We start from the raw sequence: 20,075 nt of genomic DNA on the forward strand, positions 1-20,075 counted from the left end.
TAAAGTGAAACTACTTTGTTTGGCCTTCCAAAAGAGGATGATATCCTCTTTGCCAGGCCTGGAGCTGATCCGTACTGGTCACTGAGGAAAAACATCAACTTTGCGCTGTGGATCGCCGGATTAGCTTTCACCGTGGGTGAAGCGGAGTCCAGCCTGGGGTCGTCACATGTGGTTGTTTCAAGCCTAACAGATGCTCCTTCATTGAATCCGCCAGCTGCACTGTTCTCAAGCCGGCCGGGCCTCCTCTGCTCACTCAAAAGCCTCCGCTTATTTTAGGTGTGTGACAATGACATCATGTTGTCTTTACGCAACTGTGTATAAACACAAGCACGCCGGAACTTTAAACCAGTTCCACAAAACAGCTTATCCATATCTGATAACCGGTGTTTCTTACAATAAAGTGATTTCCAATGATGTTATCATATCAGTACCACAGAGGCTTTCGAAGAATAAAAATTAGCATTTGTGTGTAGGCCTATCTCAATAGTTTAGACTAGTGTGCGCTCACAGTTTTAATCTAACCAGGTAACCATGAACATTTTCATTCACGATTCATTTCTTGAGAATGGATTCTCCGAGCTCGGTGACCTCCAGGCTGCCCTCTCTGTTTTCTGTGGTGTGAGAGTGAATGAGCAGCGTGCTAGATTTGGCACCTCTGTACTGCCGTAGAATGAGTGAAGCTGGCACCTGTGTGTCTCTTTCCATCAAACTCCCACAGAAACACTACTAAAATATCTCTTCCTCATGCTTGTATTTGCAGTGGATACATACATGAATGCATTTGTACATTTGGTAAATTGCATGTTAACCGCTTTGACTTTAGCTACTGCACTTAGTTACTTTTTAACTTGGTATATTAGATTTTTGTTTCACACCTTTGCACAAGTGAGCGAGCATAACAAGAGGTGTGACTGATTCACACGTGAGCCCTGGCCTTGTTTTTACAAGCGCCTTTCCATGTGCACATACTCCGAGAAGCATGGGAACTAAATCTAAAACCAAAAATACTGTGGTTTTCTCATTTTCTTTCCCACTTTCATTATATTGTGCTGAGAAATCACTGAAAATCAAAAGTAAAATTGTTTTAGATTTTATTTTTATACCATCACAAACCAGAACAAACAATAATTTGATCCTTGTTTAAATTGTTGAACATAAAATATAAAAAGAATATATTTTAGATTTGACATAAAGCTAGCAAGACTTACTGTGGATGCCTTTTTGTAGCGTTTAATCAGTGTTGACCTCTTAAAACAAAATACATTTGAATAACCTTTTCTGCAGTCGAAAGTGGAAAAAAGAAAGACGTAAAACAATTATTTTAGAACCATTCCTTCATAATTACTACTCACACGTTCAAAACAGAAAAAAAAAAAAAAAAAAAATCTAAATCACATAATCTACATATTTCCCTCACAGGAAATGAGCATTATACACACTGCACATAAGTCAAATTAAAAAAATGTCTATCTTCATACAAACAACGTCATTCTGATGTAGTATGATCATTTTCGAATTAAAAGGCATTAAAAACAATATTTGAAAAGACGCGAATCCACTAAGTTAAAACTAAGTAAAAATATAATTATCTAATGTGAAATAAATATACAGTATACCACAGCATTAACAAATACAACACAACAAAAACTAGCAGATGACCAAAATCTGGTGAGCAAATTACGTTGGTGATAAAGATTTCTGTTGCAAAAAAGCAAAAACAGCTTAATTTTTACATATTAAAATTACTATTTGTTCCAATATAAAAAGGGGGTTTGATATTAGCACTCACCTCTAAATCATTTTGTGTGATTATAGCAAATATAGTTCCACATTTGGATTCCTTATTCAAAATATAGCCACTGTGAACACTTTAAACAAACATATGCTCTACAACTCTAGTTTAAAGTAATACTAGGTTACAGTGGTCCTAACATATCAGCTTGACGTGACTCAGCTCTCTCTTTTGCTGGAAGTGTTCAACTGTCCAGCATGCGGTCATCCAGTGTCCAGCTGGACCCAACGCTGAGGCCTTGAGGAGTTTGGCTTTTTCACTGAAGAATGACCTCTCGTGTCTCAGGCAACTTAAACGCTAGCAGTCCTCCGCACACCAGCGCTGAGAAGGACAGGATGATGGGGACGATCTTGGTGATGCCGATAAACTTGCCGAAGATGAAAGTGCTAATGATAGCTGCCAGTTTACATGTGCCATTCAGCACACCGAAAGCTGTGGCTCTGAGGACACAAACCATGGAGGAGTTAAACACACTTCATAGCTTTATTCAGAGTCAGCATCATGTTTCATTTGATGTACAGTTAATGAGGTTAGGAGGGATAGCGGTTCATGTTGTTTAATACGGTGCACTGTTGTCTTGCCCTGATTGTTCATATCATAGTGAAAAAATGTATTTTACAAATTTACAGACAAAAACATTGTACAAAGTAGGTGTGTAAATTTGCAAACTTATAGACCTTAAAAAATGTTCAGATAGACTACTTGACACTTCAGAAAATGATAAACAAGAGAATTAAAGAAGGAACTAAATAATAATAATAAACAACAAGAGGTAAATAGATTAACAAAACACTCTAACAGCCTCAATTTCATAAATAAGGTATATAATTAAATATGGTAATATATATACACGCATATACACAGTGGGTACGGAAAGTATTCAGACCCCCTTACATTTGTCACTCTGTTATATTGCAGCCATTTGCTAAAATCATTTAAGTTAATTTTTTTTTCTCATTAATGTACACACAGCAACCCATATTGACAGAAAAACACAGAATTGTTGACATTTTTGCAGATTTATTACAAAAGAAATACTTAAATATAACATGGTCTTAAGTATTCAGACCCTTTGTTCAGTATTTAGTAGAAGCACCTTTTGATCTAATACAGCCATGAGTATTGTTGGGAAAGGTGCAAGAAGTTTTTCACCCCTGGATTTGGGGATCCTCTGCCATTCCTCCAGCATTTTGGATAGCATTTTCAGGTCTCTCCAGAGATGCTCACTGGGTTTAAGTCAGGGCTCTGTCTGGGCCATTCAAGAACAGTCACAGAGTTGTTGTGAAGCCACTCCTTCGTTATTTTAGCTGTGTGCTTAGGGTCATTGTCTTGTTGAAAGGTGAACCTTCGGTCCAGTCTGAAGTCCTGAGCACTCTGGAGAAGGTTTTTGTCCAGGATATCCCTGTACTTGGCCGCATTCATCTTTCCCTCGATTGCAACCAGTATGATGCTTCACTGTTGGGACTGTACTGGACAGGTGATGAGCAGTGCCTGGTTTTCTCCACATACCGCTTAGATTTAAGGCCAAAAAGTTCTATCCTGAGCTCATCAGACCAGAGAATATTATTTCTCACCACCTTGAAGTCCTTCAGGTGTTTTTTAGCAAACTCCACAGGGGTTTTCATGTGTCTTGCACTGAGGAGAGGCTTCTGTTGGGCCGCTCTGCCATAAAGCCCCGACTGGTGGAGAGCTGCAGTGATGGCTGACTTTCTACAACTTTCTCCCATCTCCCGACTGTATCTCTGGAGCTCAGTCACAGTGATCTTTGGGTTCTTCTTTACTTCTCTCACCATGGCTCTTCTCCCCCGATAGCTCAGTTCGGCTTGACGGCAAGCTCTAGGAAGTGTTATGGTCGTCCCAAACATCTTCCATTTAAGGATTATGGAGGCCATTGTGCTCTTGGGAAATTGTTTTGTAACCTTGGCCAGATCTGTGCCTTGCCTCAATTCTGTCTCTGAGCTCTTCAGGCGGTTCCTTTGACCTCATGATTCTCATCTGCTTTAACATGAACTGTGAGCTGTAAGGTCTTATACAGACAGGTGTGTGGCTTTCCTAATCAAGTCCAATCAGTATAATCAAACACAGCTGGACTCAAATGAAGGTGTAGAACCATCTCAAGGATGATCAGAAGAAATGGACGATTTATATATATATGAGAGCGTCACAGCAAAGGGTCTGAATACTTAGGACCATGTGATATTTCAGTTTTTCTTTTTTGATAAATCTGTAAAAATGTCAACAATTCTGTGTTTTTCTGTCAATATAGGTTGCTGTGTGTACATTTAATGAGGAAAAAAATGAACTTAAATGATTTTAGCAAATGGCTGCAATATAACAAAGAGTAAAACATTTAAGGGGGTCTGAACACTTTCTGTACACACTGTAAATTATGCTTTACATGTTGACCACAGTATCATAGGTAAAGAATTTGAATTATTGAAATCCATAATGGATTTATTCTACTGTGTACAAACCATTTAAGATTCAGATTAGTATGATTTTTAAATAAGGAAATTACTACTTTAATTCAGCAAGGACGTACTAATTTGATCAAAATTGACAGTAAAGAGCTTTATAATTATAAATATTTCCAATAAATGCTGTTCTTTTCAAATTTTTATTTAGCAGGATTCTGAAAAAAAAGTGTCAATTTTCATAAAAAATATCAACCAGCAATTTTACTTACAATATTAATGTAAATAAGACTTTTTTTCTTTTTTTTTTGAGATCCAAAACATCAAGCATCATGTGACACTGAAGACTGACATTTCGGCCTTGCATCACAGGAATAAAATAATTTATTACATATATTTAAATATCATTTTTTTTTTTTTACCTGTAATAATATTGCACAATATTAATATAGCCTTGGTGAACATAAGAGGCTTCATTCAAAATATAAAAAAAAATATTTTAGTGTAATTCAACAAGTGCTTTCAAATGTTTTCTCATCTGTCTTGTATGAATTTGAAACATTAGAAATGTCTTTTGGAGACAGATCTTTTGTACCTTTTGGAGGCTGGATAGAGCTCCACTGTGATGACCTCAATGCCGTTCCAAGCTGCGGCACTGGCTGCGAAGAAGAGGCAGTGGAACAGGACGACCGCCCACTGACTGAAGCACAGGAGCACGAAGAACGTGCAGCCAGCGGAGCATAACATGGATCCCCCTGCAAACACACACACACAAGTCATTTAGATACTATAAACCCATTGAAATCCATAACAGTCTTGTGTAACACTCACCTATAATCTTAAGTCGTCCTACTTTATCCATTAATAGGCCTGCTATGATGTTGCCCGGTAATACAGACAAGCTGCCCAGGAAGCTGACTAGATAGATCAGGACGTCATTTTCCTCTTGGAAATTTAGATGGCAGCCTTTTTTGGGGTGCAGAAATGTCGTATTTTCCAGCTTACAGTTAATGAACTTGGAATCTTCCCACAGATCTGCGAGAAACGTGACAAAAACACAGTAAAATAACAGAAACCCCAAATAATCATTGGAATATCTAAAGGACTCGAGGTTAATATATAACACATTCAATACCAGTGTTGTAGAAGACCGTGTTTTTAAGAGTGCAGTTCTCAAAGAAGGTGTCTGTTGATCTGATGTCCTCAAAATAACAGTTCTCGAAGAGTGATTCCTCAAACTTCACGTTTCGTATTTCTATGTTGATAAACCTGTACAAAAAGTAAAAAAAATTGACAATTGGCAGACTAAAAGTCGAGATGTGACAGTTAAGATATTTATATTAATACACAAGATATCTATTCATCAAAGAATCCAGAATTAAATATGTGTAACTGTTTTCAACATCGATAATAATAAAAATGTGTCCTGAGCAGCAAATCAGCATATTAGAGTGATTTCTGAAAGATCATGTGACTCTGAAGACTGGAGGAATGATGCTGAAAATACAGCTTTGATCACAGGAATAAATTACATTTTAAAATATATTCACATAGAAAATTGTAATAATAATTCACAATATTATTGTTTTTACTGGAGTTTTGATCAGATAAATGCAGCCTCGGTGAGCATAAAATATCTTTTTCGAAATTATTATTTTTTTTTAATCCTACCCAACCCCAAACTTTGTACCTGCAATCGTCCTTCATTTTTATAAAACATCATATATATCAAGACAGAGAGACGGTTGGGTTAAGATAAAAATCTGGCACGTGTACTACTGTAAATGAATAAATAAATGTACCTGTCATGGATATACTCCCCCTCCTTGTGGACCTGATTTTGCAGAGTGAAGTTGAAATGAAAGCGTTCCACTTTCTCACGATGAAAGATCTTGACATTGGACTCGAACTCCTCAAACTGGAGGAGCTTGATCTGGTCAGGAAACCACACTCCCAGGCCGTAAAAGCTGTGTGGAGGGAGACTGATTTATACTGTAGGTTGTTTACTGCTGAAGGAGTCATTTCATCCTACAGAGAGATCATTATTTACACGCTCCAGACATGATGGCGACTAAAGATACTTCATTAGGCAGCCTGACATGCAACTTTCACTAAGAAGGCAATCACAGAAGCGCAGGCAAAATAATCTTTAAAGATGACAGATGAAACAAGAAGAGAAATGTTGATTATAAATATACTCAAAATGCATTATACACAGAAAAATACCTTTAAATAATAATAATTAAAATTATATTATAAAATTATATTTGTTTTTTAATTAGTGCGTGGCATATATTTAATAGGCATAAATACATAGATAACAATTTTATCATACACAACAATTTGGGTAACTTTTTTTTTTTTTTTTAAGAAATGGATACTTTTATTCCACCAGGATGCATTAAATGTATAAAAAGAGACAGTAAAGAGGTTTATAATGTTACAAAAGATTTCTGTTTCAAATAAATGCTCTTCTTTTGATCTTCATTCATCAAAAAAATCACTTGATGCAACAAAATGAAACACTTTCACGCTTCCTTAAGTAGCCAGATACTTTTCAACTTATAACTAAAGAGCCATTTATATATATACAGTATACACACACACACACACACACACACATATACTGTATACACATATATGTTTGAATAACAAAAATAAAATCAGCCTTGGTGAGCATAAAAAAACTTTCAAGAACATAAAACAGTTTCACTGACCCTAAATTTTTGAATATTAGTGTATTAATATGTTTTTAAATATTGTTTGAAATAATTAATTACAACTTATTATATTAGCATTGCATTTGTGTATTTAAGCATTTCTTTATTTACATTTGTTTGCATATTTAAGTTTTTTAACTTAACTATTATTTTTTATTCTTTCGGCTATGAAGCTTCTCTATCAAGAGCTGCTCACCTGAAGGCCATGGTAAACCACACAATGGCAATGAACAAACCATGGATTCTGAGATCAGGTGCGGCGAGTGACAGCATGTTCTTCATGACCTTTTGGAAAACAAAGGAAACATTCACTGCATTTGCTTTAGCAAAAAAAAAAAACATCTTAAGATCCAATGTTTTTATTGCATGTTTCTATGCTTTTATCATCTGCCAGACAAAAACTGTATTTCTGAACTCAAGGAAAGGTAATAGTACACCTCTCCTCCTCAACAAGCCTTACACTTTTAGCCATCATTCAGGTGCATACCTGTTTAACCAGAGTCATATGTCTGACCATGAATCTCTGGAAGGCAGTGCCAGTTTCACTCTGAATCTCTATGAACTCATCATCCTGTGTCTGAGGAGTTTTGATCTGTGAAACCTGAAAGAGAGAGGGATTTATTTCCTAAGTCAGAGCATGTAAGTGGATTTATTTATAGTTATAAAAATCAAGCCTTTACTCAGTAAACTCATTACAGACATGGATATGAGCTGTTTTACCAGGGTCAGCTCTGTAATAGTTTAAAGTAAACATCTTTACTTGAAACACTCTCTCTGGCTCTCCCTTCGCTCTCCAGTTAGTGTCATGAACCTGCTTCAGGATCATCCAGGCCTCATCGTGTCGTGCGCTCTGAAAAAATAAAATAAAGTACAATCAATAAATATTTAACAGGGTGCACACCAATTATTATTTGAACTCATTTTTACACAATAGGACTTTACAAAACAACAGATAATTTACAGAAATGAATTCTTCACTATACATTCTATTTCATTGACATGTTATTTGCATTTTACTGTTTTAGACAACGATGAAGATGTGATATTGAAAATGTTTCGTCTTTGCGCACTTTTTATTGTACACTGGGCACTCTTGTATTATTATGGCATCTGAATAAAGACGTTTGAAAATATTTTGTGTTCAGGCTTTCGTGCTTTTTTACTCAGATTTACTGATTTGTCATGATGTTAATAATGTCACAATGTCATTGAAAATCAAATGAAATAACTTTCCATGAAATTTCAATAACATTTTGGAATTTGAGAGGGAAAACTATATATATATATATATATATATATATATATATAATTTTTTCATTTATGTATGTATGTAAAAAAAAAAAGTGCTAAAATCCTGTATGCCTAGTAAACTATCATGCACTCCATCATGTTACCTCCAGGAGGAAACGGGGACTTTCTGGCATGAACACCAGTCCAGCGAGAGCAGCCACAGAGGGAAGGAAACAAACCAGCACAAACACCCTCCAGCTGTGGAACTGGAACTCTGTCCCCATACTGAAACCCCAGCCTGAGACGAAAAACAACCCGAACCCTTACAAACTTCAGGCAAAACATCACAACATGAAATCTTGACATGTGGTTTTGGTAGGTCCAGCTACTTCCAGACAGCATCTGATATTGTTATAGATTTACACACTATTGCTTTCAGCTACAAAGTCCTACACTGGGACTTAACATTCATAAAAGGCTCATTCAAATGGAATATATCAGTTCTTTGCACACTGCAATTATTGTTTCAAGCGTGCTTTCAAAATTGCATTAAAAAATTGCATTAACTGCCATTATTATAAATGAATTATTATGATTTCTAATGGATGACCATAATGTGGGATGATTCCCCATGCGGTGAAGGAAGCATACAGTCCTCCAAGCATCCAGAACAAACACAGCCAGCTGAGATGTTCTCCTCTCTTATCCATCTGCAGGAACTCAGCGAAGTACGTGTACACGACAGGGACTGAGCCGCCGATCCTGCAGGAGATCACCAGAGACTGTGTCTTAATATCATATAATGGACCGATCAGATTCAATTTATCCATAAAGCCAGTATAGTGAGTGAATCCGTCTTAGCTGTACTCTACAGCAATTTAATTCTAATTAACATTAACATTAATTTTAAATGAATGCAAAAAGTTTATGTACGCTACCACGGTAAAGTATGGGGTCATTAAGACTTCTTTTTAAAAACATTAAAAAGGGTTATCGACCCCAGACTTTTGAACGGAAGTGCATAGCCATAAATGAATCCCTGCTGATTTTGGAGAGTCTCACCCGATTCCTGAGCAGAGTCTGAAGAAGATGAAGATCCCGTAGCCCTGTGCAAAACAGGACAGGAAGGAGAAGATACAGTTGATGGCCAGAGCGTAGAGCAAACACTGTCGTCTGCCCAGTTTATCAGCCAGACCGCCCCACAGGACAGCTCCGATCATCATCCCCACATACACTATTAAACCTGAACACACAGAGCCACACAGTCAGCTACTGAGGAACAATAACACAGGACAGCAAAATGAATACTCCAACTACTTTGGAAATCAAATGTTAAAAAACGAAAGTTAGTAGCATTTTTGTCTTTTTTTTCCCTTTCATTTTTAAGTCATATGGGTTTTGAATAAAGGATGAATAAATGATGACAGAATTTTAATTTTGTGTGACAAATCCTATTAGTTTGGACAAACTTGCGATCTTTATCACAATCAGTATTTAACAAAGCGTCAGAATAATACACGCTGTCTCTGAATTTATCAGTGGTCTGCTACTCTCTCTCTCTCTCTCTCACACACACACACACACACACACACACTGTCTCAAACAGCTAATTAGAGAATGGGATTAGTGATTATCAGGCACGTGGCAGGGATTATGAACCTCCCTGTGGATTACACATCAGACAGCAGACAACTTTCATCCCTGATTGAAACTCTTCCTGCTCAGCACAGGTCAAATGAGAATGTTTCTTTGATCGCGTGCCGTAGGCTTTCACCGACACCCAAAAAACAGGACAGGGAGATATACTGCAGGGTGCACATTGGATCTGATGTCTGCTTGAAAATAAAGAAAATATTCTAATTCTGATTAGCAATATTTGGTCAGAAATCAGAATGTAGTGTCAAACAATAATTATATTCTAACATTTAAAAGTTTATCAAAAAATATAGTAAAAGCAGTAATATTATGAATAATCAAAATTGTTTTCTATGTAAACGTATTTTAAAATGTAATTTATTCCTGAGATGGCAAAGCTGATTTTTCATTCTAGCGTGCTGATTTGGTGTTTCAGAAATATTTCTTCTTATTATTAAATGTTAAAAAACAGTTGTGCTGCTCAGTATTTTTTTTTTCAGGATTTTTTGATCAATGGAAAGTTTCAAAGAACAGCATTTATTTGAAATCGTTTTGATAACATTATAAAAGACTTTACTGCCACGTTTGATCAATTTAATGCATCCTAACTGAATAAAAGTATTAATTTCATTTAAAAAAGTTCCAAACTTATAAACAGCATATATATATTTTTATTCTTCTCTTTTTGTAATGTAATTGTATTATTTATGTAATAATAATAATATTGATAATAATAGAGGGGAAAAATAATTATATTAATTACTATTATTTATATAAATGTAATATTTATACACACATATATGAGACACTAGAAGTACCGCAGTGTAGATATTCTTCAAAAGTATGTGAGAGCAGGAGCATTTATATTTGCTATCATTTTCCCAGCCCAAAAATATTTACTGCACATTTAGCTTTTAGTTCAGAAAACATTGCGTTGAACATTTTTTGATTTTGTCTGATCAGAAACGAAGCTGATTCTGATCCCCACTCCTTCACTCACCCAGCATGCCCTTGTCAGCATTCGACAGGCACATGTCCTTCTCAGCACTGGGCAGGGCGAGACTCACTACGAAGCACTCCACCCCATCAGCCATCAGAGCCAGACCCAGCACCGTGAAGAGGGTCCACTGGAAGCGGCCGTGGCCGCAGTCTTCCATGATGGACTCGTATTGCTCAGGCAATGTTTCCTCCTCCACATCAGTTGCCATCCTGGCCTTCATGCGGGCCTCCCTTCGGGCGGCTCTCCGTGCCTCCTTGATCTCGTCCGGATGAGGGATGCCTTGGTACTCGCCCTCGTACATCTGCTCATCTTCATCATGCCCCTCGGTGACATCACTAGCAGCATCTTCCTCCTCCTGAGGAGGGTAGTCTGTCTGATAGGGGTAAGTGTACTCTCCTCCTCCATATGTGGGATATGTTTCTCCCTGCTGGTTTATATTGTTTTGGTAAGGGTCATCCATTTTGGCCTGAATTTTTTATTTTCTCAAAGACAAAAATAGCTAAATGCTAAATTAGCATAATCCTCAGAAATCTATGAGCCTTTGGTGACAGTTCCAAATCCAAAACTTCTTAAAATAAAATTTGCACCTGGCTTAAGTTAAGGACTCAGTACATTCGGCAAATGAGTTAGTTCCCTTTAGTTGACTCTACACAAGGCCACATGCTGAACCTGAAAGAAAAAGAACATTAGTTAGAAAAAGGAAAAGTTTTGGGGAAAAAATAAGCTCATAAACGTGACTCAGGGTTGATTATAGCCTACATTTAATGTTACATGAATGAAAATCTGGCTGAGACATAATGTGCCGTCCATTCAATGGGCTGCTAGGTTTTTTTTGGGAGACTTGCAAAACTTGTTTACACACAAACTTGTAGGGTAATTACTTTTTACAATCTTTTTTGTGTGTGTGTTTTAATAAAAAAAAAAATAAATAAAACATTCGATAGGTTTTTTATTCATTTGGGGATATAAGTGCACTAGCCCCGCTGTTTGATTCATTAGTAAGAACCAACTCATTAGTCATTCGTATGTGAATCTCGCTATTTTCATTGGTCATGAAGGAGTGAACTCGTTCAAATTATACAATTTATTTTACAATGTGGAAGTAAGCAGTTTTCTGTGAATGTGAGATACTTCTTTGGTGTGATTTGGCTTTATTTTTATTTTTTTTTAATTGCAACTCTAAAAAAGAGGATGTTTTATTTTTTTATGAGTATACTGTTGATTTCAAAATTTGGTATATGTTCTCATTATATATGGAAAAGTCTTTATCCACAAATGCAAATTTACATTGAAAAAAAAAACACTTAAAAATAATGTAATTAGACAACAAAATGCACACACTTAAGTAAACCTACTTGTCATCAAACTATTTTATCAAAATGTTTTAAATAGTGAATATACTTTTTAATGAAAACAATTTTAAAAGCATCGAGGCTTATGTGCTGCCAATAACTTCTGAAATGTTTACAAACAATGGTTACATTTAGCACAAGACAATACAGTACAAGACAATAATCCCACACTCTCATTGGTCAAGACTGGACCTCATACTAAACCCCCTTCTTATCCAGTCCAAGGTATTTGATCTGACCACACCAGAGACAACACATCCAGCTCATTGCTACCTGAAATCAAAGCACTTTATATTGAACAGTTTTGTGCACCTGATAAATACATTTCAAGAAAAAACAAAATGTGTCTGCTTTTATGACAATGCACACTAAATAATATAAAAACAGTTTTTCGTGTGGCATATTTTCTCTTGCTTTTCTATGACTGAATCCAGATCCATACATTTTACTGGTTTGCAGAGAAATGCTTTCTTCAACACTTAAAAAAAACAACCCATTCCCAATTGTCCTTTGCCCAAACATTAAAAGCAGTAGAAAAGTGATTACTGAGAGGATACATCTACATTCCCCAAGTATCCATTGTGATCTGACAGCCCCAGATGGGCATTACGTAACTTTAGACTTGTACTGTGACAAAATAAGCTAAAGCGAGCCTAGCGAATGCACGCAGCTAGCTCTATGGGATTAGATCATGATATTCTTCTGAATGCCATCTGCATTTAAAACTAGTGTGAACATACATGTCCTGGCACAATATCAGATATATATCGAATACACATTCAAATTTCATATCATTTAAATGTTATGCATTTAGCAGACGATTTAACCAACGCAATTTACAGAGCATTCATGCTACACATAAAAAAAAAATATATATATAAAAAATTATCAGTATGTTTTAAATTTCATTTAACATATTAACCAATATTAAATATTGACAATTAATTAATTATAATAATGATTCATTGTTTACATTTTAAATTGCATTTAAAACATTAACCAACATTTCTATATCAAACATCTGAAAGCTAAACTGAAGTGTTTATACAATCTTCCCAACTAAGTTCATTTGTGACATACTCTTGCTATAGAGTTTCAATGGCTATTTCATTTTAGAGCTATTGTCATTTTATAATTATAATGGCATTGGAGGACAGGAAGCAAAAAATGTCAATGGCTAAAAGTCAATAAACCATCTAAAAGGCAATGTGTCATGAAGCTTTGCATCAGCTTTATAGATCTGCAAAATACTAACATGCAACAGTCACTTTCAAACTGTAATTCTAATTAATTTTACCGTTGTGATCTGTAATTTGTAGGACTACTGACATTTAAAGTTGCATGCATTATTTAAAAGCAAAAGGCTTTGAAAGAAGTTTTAAAATAGCTTAAAATCTAAATGAAATGAAATGAACTTACCAGAATTAGTATTCCTTTATGTTTAATGGCATTCAACATAAATCCAAAGGAAAAATCCTGGCAGAGTTTCATAAGGCAAGCCCTAAATGTCACCTTAACAGGAGGCTGGTGGGCAGACCAGAGGATTATGGGTCGACCTCATGATCAGCACCTCCGGCTCATCCAGATGGATTCTCCCTAAACTTGATGCTGCCAGACCAAATGGTAGAATCCAGTTTAAAGAACACATGCTGGTCCATAGCAGATGCTATAGCATGCTTTAGGGTGGAGAATACAGTAAAATCATGAATGCTAAACAATTTACCTCACATGCTTATGCAATTGATGCTTTAAGTAATCAATGAGATGTTATTGAATGAGAAAATATCATGTTTTGACTTATTTATTCAGATACAGCACTATTGCCTTTGAATGGCCAAATGTATAATTTAGCTTTCCTAGCCCCAACAGTACAAGCAAACATTTTCCAAACTCTTATTAACGTGTTCTTTCAGGACACAGAAGATTGCTGACATCACTTCCTTCTCAGATTGACATCAGTGACATATTATGGGCTAATTAGCTGAAGTAAAAAGTCCTTTTCCGCGCAGGTTTGCACGGCCTGCTCCAGGACAGTAGCCTATTATAGAGGGTAGAAGTCTTGCCTGCAGTAAAGCTGCCTAATCCCACAGCCAGTAATTCTGCCGCAAAGAGGATTAGCTCCACCCCAACAGAACCACTGGCTATTTTTAGATCACATATTCCCTGTGATTTCTCTGCTTGCCCTGCCTCTTTACTTTCCCCTCCCACCAATTCATCTAAACTTCATCTACAATAAGACCAGCTTTACCTCCACAAACCCTTGGTTTTACACTGTTGTTCTCAAACCTTGTCAGTGGCTGACCACTTAATACTCCACATTTAATGTCCTGTTGTCACCAATTAATCCATCATTTTGCTGGACTGATTTTATGTCCAAAACTTTAAGTTACTAATAATCCCTATTATTCCAATGTAATGTAATTCTTATTAATTTAATGATATATTATTTCATTTTTGAATCACAGGTATTTAAGGTTGCACTAATCCCTTGTTGATCGAATTATTATTATGATTACTAATACCATTGTTAATATTTAAATTATAATATTTGCCAGAGTATATTTACCAGGGATCAGCTGTCTGTAAATTAAAATGTAAGCAAGTAGGGGAAAATATCTTCTATTGGATGACAGTGTTTGATTGTTTGTGTTGGTGTCATACTCGGTCAGTCGTCTTCTGTCTATCTTGTTTTCCAGAGGTCAGAGGTCACGAACGGTGGAACGTAGGTGGGAAGGAAAGACGGTAGAGCGTCACAACCACAGTGACCCAATCAAAACCGTCAGAGCTGATAGGAGCGTGACCGCAGTTCCAGTCACCAGACTGAAAGACTTGAGAAATAAGGCTGAAGGCTCATATATCCTCAAATTTAGTCCACAGGGAAAGAGAAAGTCGCCATCTAGCGTTTCTTTGGAGAAAGACAATAGCAACGAAGTAATGGAATATAATTGCTTACTATTTATTACATATTTTGCAGTTTGCAGCATGTCAATTTTAATACATATATAAAAATACACACACACACACACACACACACACACACACACAGACACACACACACACGTTTGTTTTTGTGAAAAGTCGGGACATCCCATAGGCGTAATGGTTTTTATAATGTAGAGACTGTATATTCTATCGCCCTTCACCAACCCTACACCAACCCTAACCCTCACAGGAAACTTTGTGCATTTTTACTTTCTAAAAAAAACTCAGTCTGTATGATATATAAGCGTTTTGAAAAATGGGGACATGGGTTATATCCTCATAAGTCACCCTCTCCTTGTAATACCTGTGTCATATCCATGTCATTATATTATACAAAGTTGTGTCCTGATATGTCACAAAAACATGCCCACACACACACACACACACATTTTTTCTGAAGGATCATGTGACACTGAAGAGCCGATTACTGATGCTGAAAAATCATTTAGCCATCATTAAAATAAATAACATTTAAAAAATCTATTCAAATAGAAAATAGTTATTTTAAATTGTAATAATATTTCACAAAATCACCTCTTTTACTCTATTTTTGATCAAAGAAATCAAAATCAAAATCATGAAAAATCTTTCCTACCAGAATGGCTGTGTATTTCACACCTTTAAACATCGTCAGAAACATTGAAGCGTTATTTTCAAAACACAGGAATACCACACAATATTGATATTGAGCAAAATTCTATAAATAAATTCAATACATATAAAATTAAAACTAAATGAGCATTATACACCATTCTATTCAGAGATAGATTTATCAAACAAAAACAAATATATTAAAATAAGTTAAATATACTTACAATATCGTTAATTATATCAGTAATGAGTGAAGGAGACAAAATGCTTTTCTACAACTTACATTATAAAGCCTTTTAATTATTTATAACCCTAAAAGTCTTTTTAAATCTTCAGTAGTAGCAATACAGGTCATATTTGAATGCATAATTAAGGGGAAGACACAACAACATTGTTGACAAACCATAAAACATCTCCAAATCTGCATGAATCAACTTTGACAGAATTGGCCCGAGTCTAACAGCCCACCCTGTCACTTTCCTCCTCCAGCATGTCCTTCAACATACAAAACAGCTTTTGTGATGGGACAAAGGCAGCAATGTTCTTCATTGTTTCAAGCTTGTTTCCCATCTCTCTTCATTGGTGGCAGACTGGGAGCGACGGACTGCAGAAGGGATATTGAAATTCACGTCACGTTTCCCCCTACTCTGCATATCTCTGCCTATGTGTGTGAGTGCAGCTCAGTGTGACACACACACAGAAGAGGCTTTTCTTTCACTGTTTCCTTATTTATCATTAACCTCAGAACTCTGCTGGGGGGAGAGGGCTCTCTGAACACACTGGGGACAGGCCATCGAAGATCTGAAATGAACTTCCATCCACAATGCACACAAGCTGTGCCTCACTATATATATGCAAATAGTATGTTTAGGAAATATTATTTGTTTTTAAAGGGTTAATAGTGTTAGACGTAAACACTTTTCTACTCTTTCACACTACACTTTTCATCTAGACTCTAATGGTTCCAGGGCAAGATATCTTGGATATGTTTTGATAAACTTTTTAAGGGCACCAAATATTGTGCGGACCTCATTGATATATTTGGTTGTATGAAAATGTAATGTGGCTACTGGATGAGAAACAAATATTAAATATTATGTTTTCAACTTAGTAATTTTTTTTAAATAAATATAAAACATTTCGCTTGTTAATTTACTAAAATTGTTCAACTATTCTTTTAAAAATATTAGCTTTGAAAGTTTTTAAAAGTTTATATATATATATATATATATATATATATATATATATATACACACACACACACACACACACACACACACACACACATATATATATATATATATATATATATATATATATATATTAATATAAAAAAAAATAGCAATTCATCTACTGAGTTCTGACTAGTCTTTAAAAAGGGGAATTAAATAACTACATAGGGCTAAATGTAAAGAAATATTATGATAAATGTATTTTATTAATATCTTTAACGCAAACTTTGACAGCCCTAAACATACATATTATACAATAAATAGCCTAAATAAATATATACATACACTTTTCACGGACCCCTTATTGCCTTCAAGGGGGTCCCAAGTTTGAACACCCCTGTGCTGGGCAAATTTATTCATATTGACAGAATGAATATAAAATTAGAAGCATATTCATTTGAACATTATTTGATTTGTTGCTAATTGACCTCAAGCTGCTAATATAATTGGTTTCACTTCTAGATATCACTAAGAGTTTTTGAAATGCAGTCTATTTACTTATCGCCAGGGGGCGGCACAATGAACTATAAAACACCTGCTGCTGATGACAAATCTGATTGAAAATATTCAACTTGTTTCAACATCCTCAAATAAAAAAAAAAATAATAAAAAAAGCAAAGAAAAGAAAAGAAAAGAAAAAAAAGAAAGGTACATTAGAAGTGCATAAGGGAAAATAATCAATAAAACGCTCTTAATTTACCAGTATTAGAAACCAAACTCGTGAACCGTCTCTGGCAGAGAACATAGTAGAGACGCACATGATGTTTCCTCTGAGTGAAATCGGAAGGGCGTGGCTTAGACGGCACGAAGCTAGACTGTGATTGGGCAAGGTCTAGATAATAATTGTTACTTTTTAACTATTTACTGTGTAGTTTAAATTCACTGTATAGCAACTTTTCTTAGTGTCATTGTTAATAGTAATTTATTATTCAAAACGCCGATATCGCAGCCCTTGTCACATGATACCTGATTATTTTCTCACCGCTGATCAAAATGGACCAATCACAGTCGTTTGTGATTAAAGAATGATGCATTTTGTGTGATAATTTTATAGAGACTACTGAAGCGGATTTCTCTTTGATTGCCATATTCTGTTCCTTATATATAATAAATACAAATGATTATGCTTTTCGGTTTACAAACGTCTGCCTTAAGGAAAAAAATGACCTTAGATTTCAATGTATTTCAATGGTGGATTATGATTTCTGGGCCACCCTTGGAAGACGCAAAAACACTGATAGGGAAGTTTTCTGATTATCAGCTCAGCGTTTGCCTCTCACTGGTTAAAGATCACGGTTAATATGTTTCCTCAAAGAGTATCATGAAAAGTGGATTTCATCCGACTTGTTTCCAGTTTATTTGCATCCGCATGCGTCCTAAAGGCAAACTACGGAGGTAGACGTGTGTAGTTAAGAGGTAAGTTAAGTGGTTTATTTCATGCATTCTAGGAGAAATATAGAGGCGTGTGAATGCTTGACAGCTTTTGTTTAGTTATACTTTCTGGAAATACCCGGCGTGTATTATCACGGACGTGGTTTTAAAAGGGCAAACATCAAAACAAGTTTAATGTTTAGAAATGTTTTTTTATCGGTTATAAAGAAATAAAATTTGACTGTCGATTCATCTTGTTAAAAAGTCAGCAGGTGTACAGACTGTACCAATTCGCCTAATGACAAGTGTTTATTCAAAATATATTCAGAAAACTGAATTTATATCTTTAGCATCTAAAATTGTGATATTTTTTTTAGCCTAAATCAAAAAAAAAAAAAAAAAAAAAAAAAAAAAAGCCTTCAATGCAATAATAATCAAAAAAGTTTTGAGCTGTAAATTTACATTATATTTATTCATAAATAAAGGGTTGAAAAAAAAAAATTTTTCTTTTGTGTTTTATTCTCACTTTCATATTTAGACTGAAAAATAATGCAGTTTAACACAGCTACATCTGAAACATAGGCATTTACCTTTTAGATAGAAGTTTCTTTGTTGATTTATTTATTTATTAGTCTGGTGTATTGTGGTAGCATATGAAAATGCATTGCTTTAATTGAAGCGTAACATTTTTCATTCAAGTCAGTTCACCAATGCAGAGACGTTCTCTTGAAACTTATGGTAGTTTCTCAGTCTCTGGTGGAATGACCCATTTATCATATCTATTGATTAGTCATGTTTGTTGTTTTTAGTGTTTCTTGGCAGAGTTTCCTCCTCCAGTTTTCACAATGTGACATCAGTAAGGCAATACAGGTAAATGTTGACCTATAAACAAGGGACACGTTCCCTGAGGGAGTAAAGCAGCAGGAGCAAACAGCAATAACTGCAGGTTTTGAGAGCATCAGGTAGGAGAACATTAACCAGACAGGCATCAGGCAGCACAGCAAGCAGCAATGGCCTCTGTTACTCAAGTGCTTTTGGAAACAGACACCTGAGCCACAGCCTCCTCATCCTCCCCCACCCATGACATCACACAGCTCTTATCTGCTGCCAAACACAAAGCTGCATTTAGCTCGCAGTAATCGGCGCTGTGACCTAACCTGCCATGCACTGGACATGCATGAAGATTTAGCTGTGCTTTTCTGTACGTTTGATACATGTAATATGCTGAAAAAATGCTTCTATGAGCTCTGATGGACTCAGCTTGGAGTTCTTAAGATCTGAGGTAAGATGTCATACGAGGAGTTTGCTAAAATGTGAGGAGAAATGCATATGAAATATATGTAATAAAAACCTGTGTCATGTGATTGGCAGCAGACAATGAATTTAGAATTTCCTTTCATTTCTTTTTTTCATTAGTTGAAATGTTTTCTAATTTGTTACGCAGACCTGCTAACCTTTATGCTTTTTGCGTAGCGAGTACGCATTTTAACCTCAAAGTACGCTGGTACGATTTGTCGCTTTAAAATACGCAAAAGCCTGGTGACGCCTCTGTGCACACACAGTATTCAAATCAAGCTACAGCAAAAGAAGAAGAGTTCGACCAATCAGAGTGCTGGGTTCATTCCCTGAATAGCAAGGAGGGACAAATTGACAAATGCATAAGGCCTTTCATTAAAAAGAGGCAACAAATCAATAGCAACGAAATCCTGCTCAATCCCTCCTCCATTCCCGCCTTCTGATTTCTTAATTGAGCACA

General features: G+C 35.7%; 2 protein-coding genes across 6 annotated transcripts in view; one reads left to right on the forward strand and one right to left on the reverse strand.

Annotated features, from left to right (window-relative positions):
* Window positions 1-1,074: 1,074 nt before the first annotated feature.
* On the reverse strand, window positions 1,075-13,706 carry LOC128017333 (synaptic vesicle glycoprotein 2B-like). The gene is made up of 13 exons (XM_052602678.1): window positions 13,563-13,706; window positions 10,792-11,460; window positions 9,219-9,399; window positions 8,767-8,918; window positions 8,321-8,454; window positions 7,687-7,776; window positions 7,414-7,527; window positions 7,123-7,211; window positions 6,009-6,173; window positions 5,342-5,475; window positions 5,038-5,241; window positions 4,802-4,961; window positions 1,075-2,232 (listed from the first exon to the last, which is right to left on the reverse strand). Exons 2-13 carry the CDS (start codon window positions 11,249-11,251, stop codon window positions 2,049-2,051), a joined length of 2,067 nt encoding a protein of 688 aa, XP_052458638.1. The 5' UTR covers window positions 11,252-11,460; window positions 13,563-13,706; the 3' UTR covers window positions 1,075-2,048.
* A 4,508-nt stretch (window positions 13,707-18,214) lies between these two features.
* Window positions 18,215-20,075, forward strand: part of LOC128017334 (A-kinase anchor protein 13) — a 69,980-nt gene continuing 68,119 nt past the window's right edge. For all 5 annotated transcript variants that reach the window (XM_052602679.1, XM_052602680.1, XM_052602681.1 and 2 more), the window contains exon 1: window positions 18,215-18,364. The gene's annotated coding sequence lies outside the window, so the exon portion shown is untranslated. The remainder of the gene's footprint in view (window positions 18,365-20,075) is intronic.

The sequence above is a fragment of the Carassius gibelio genome, chromosome A7 (genome assembly GCF_023724105.1).
Source record: "Carassius gibelio isolate Cgi1373 ecotype wild population from Czech Republic chromosome A7, carGib1.2-hapl.c, whole genome shotgun sequence".
NCBI lineage: Eukaryota > Metazoa > Chordata > Actinopteri > Cypriniformes > Cyprinidae > Carassius > Carassius gibelio.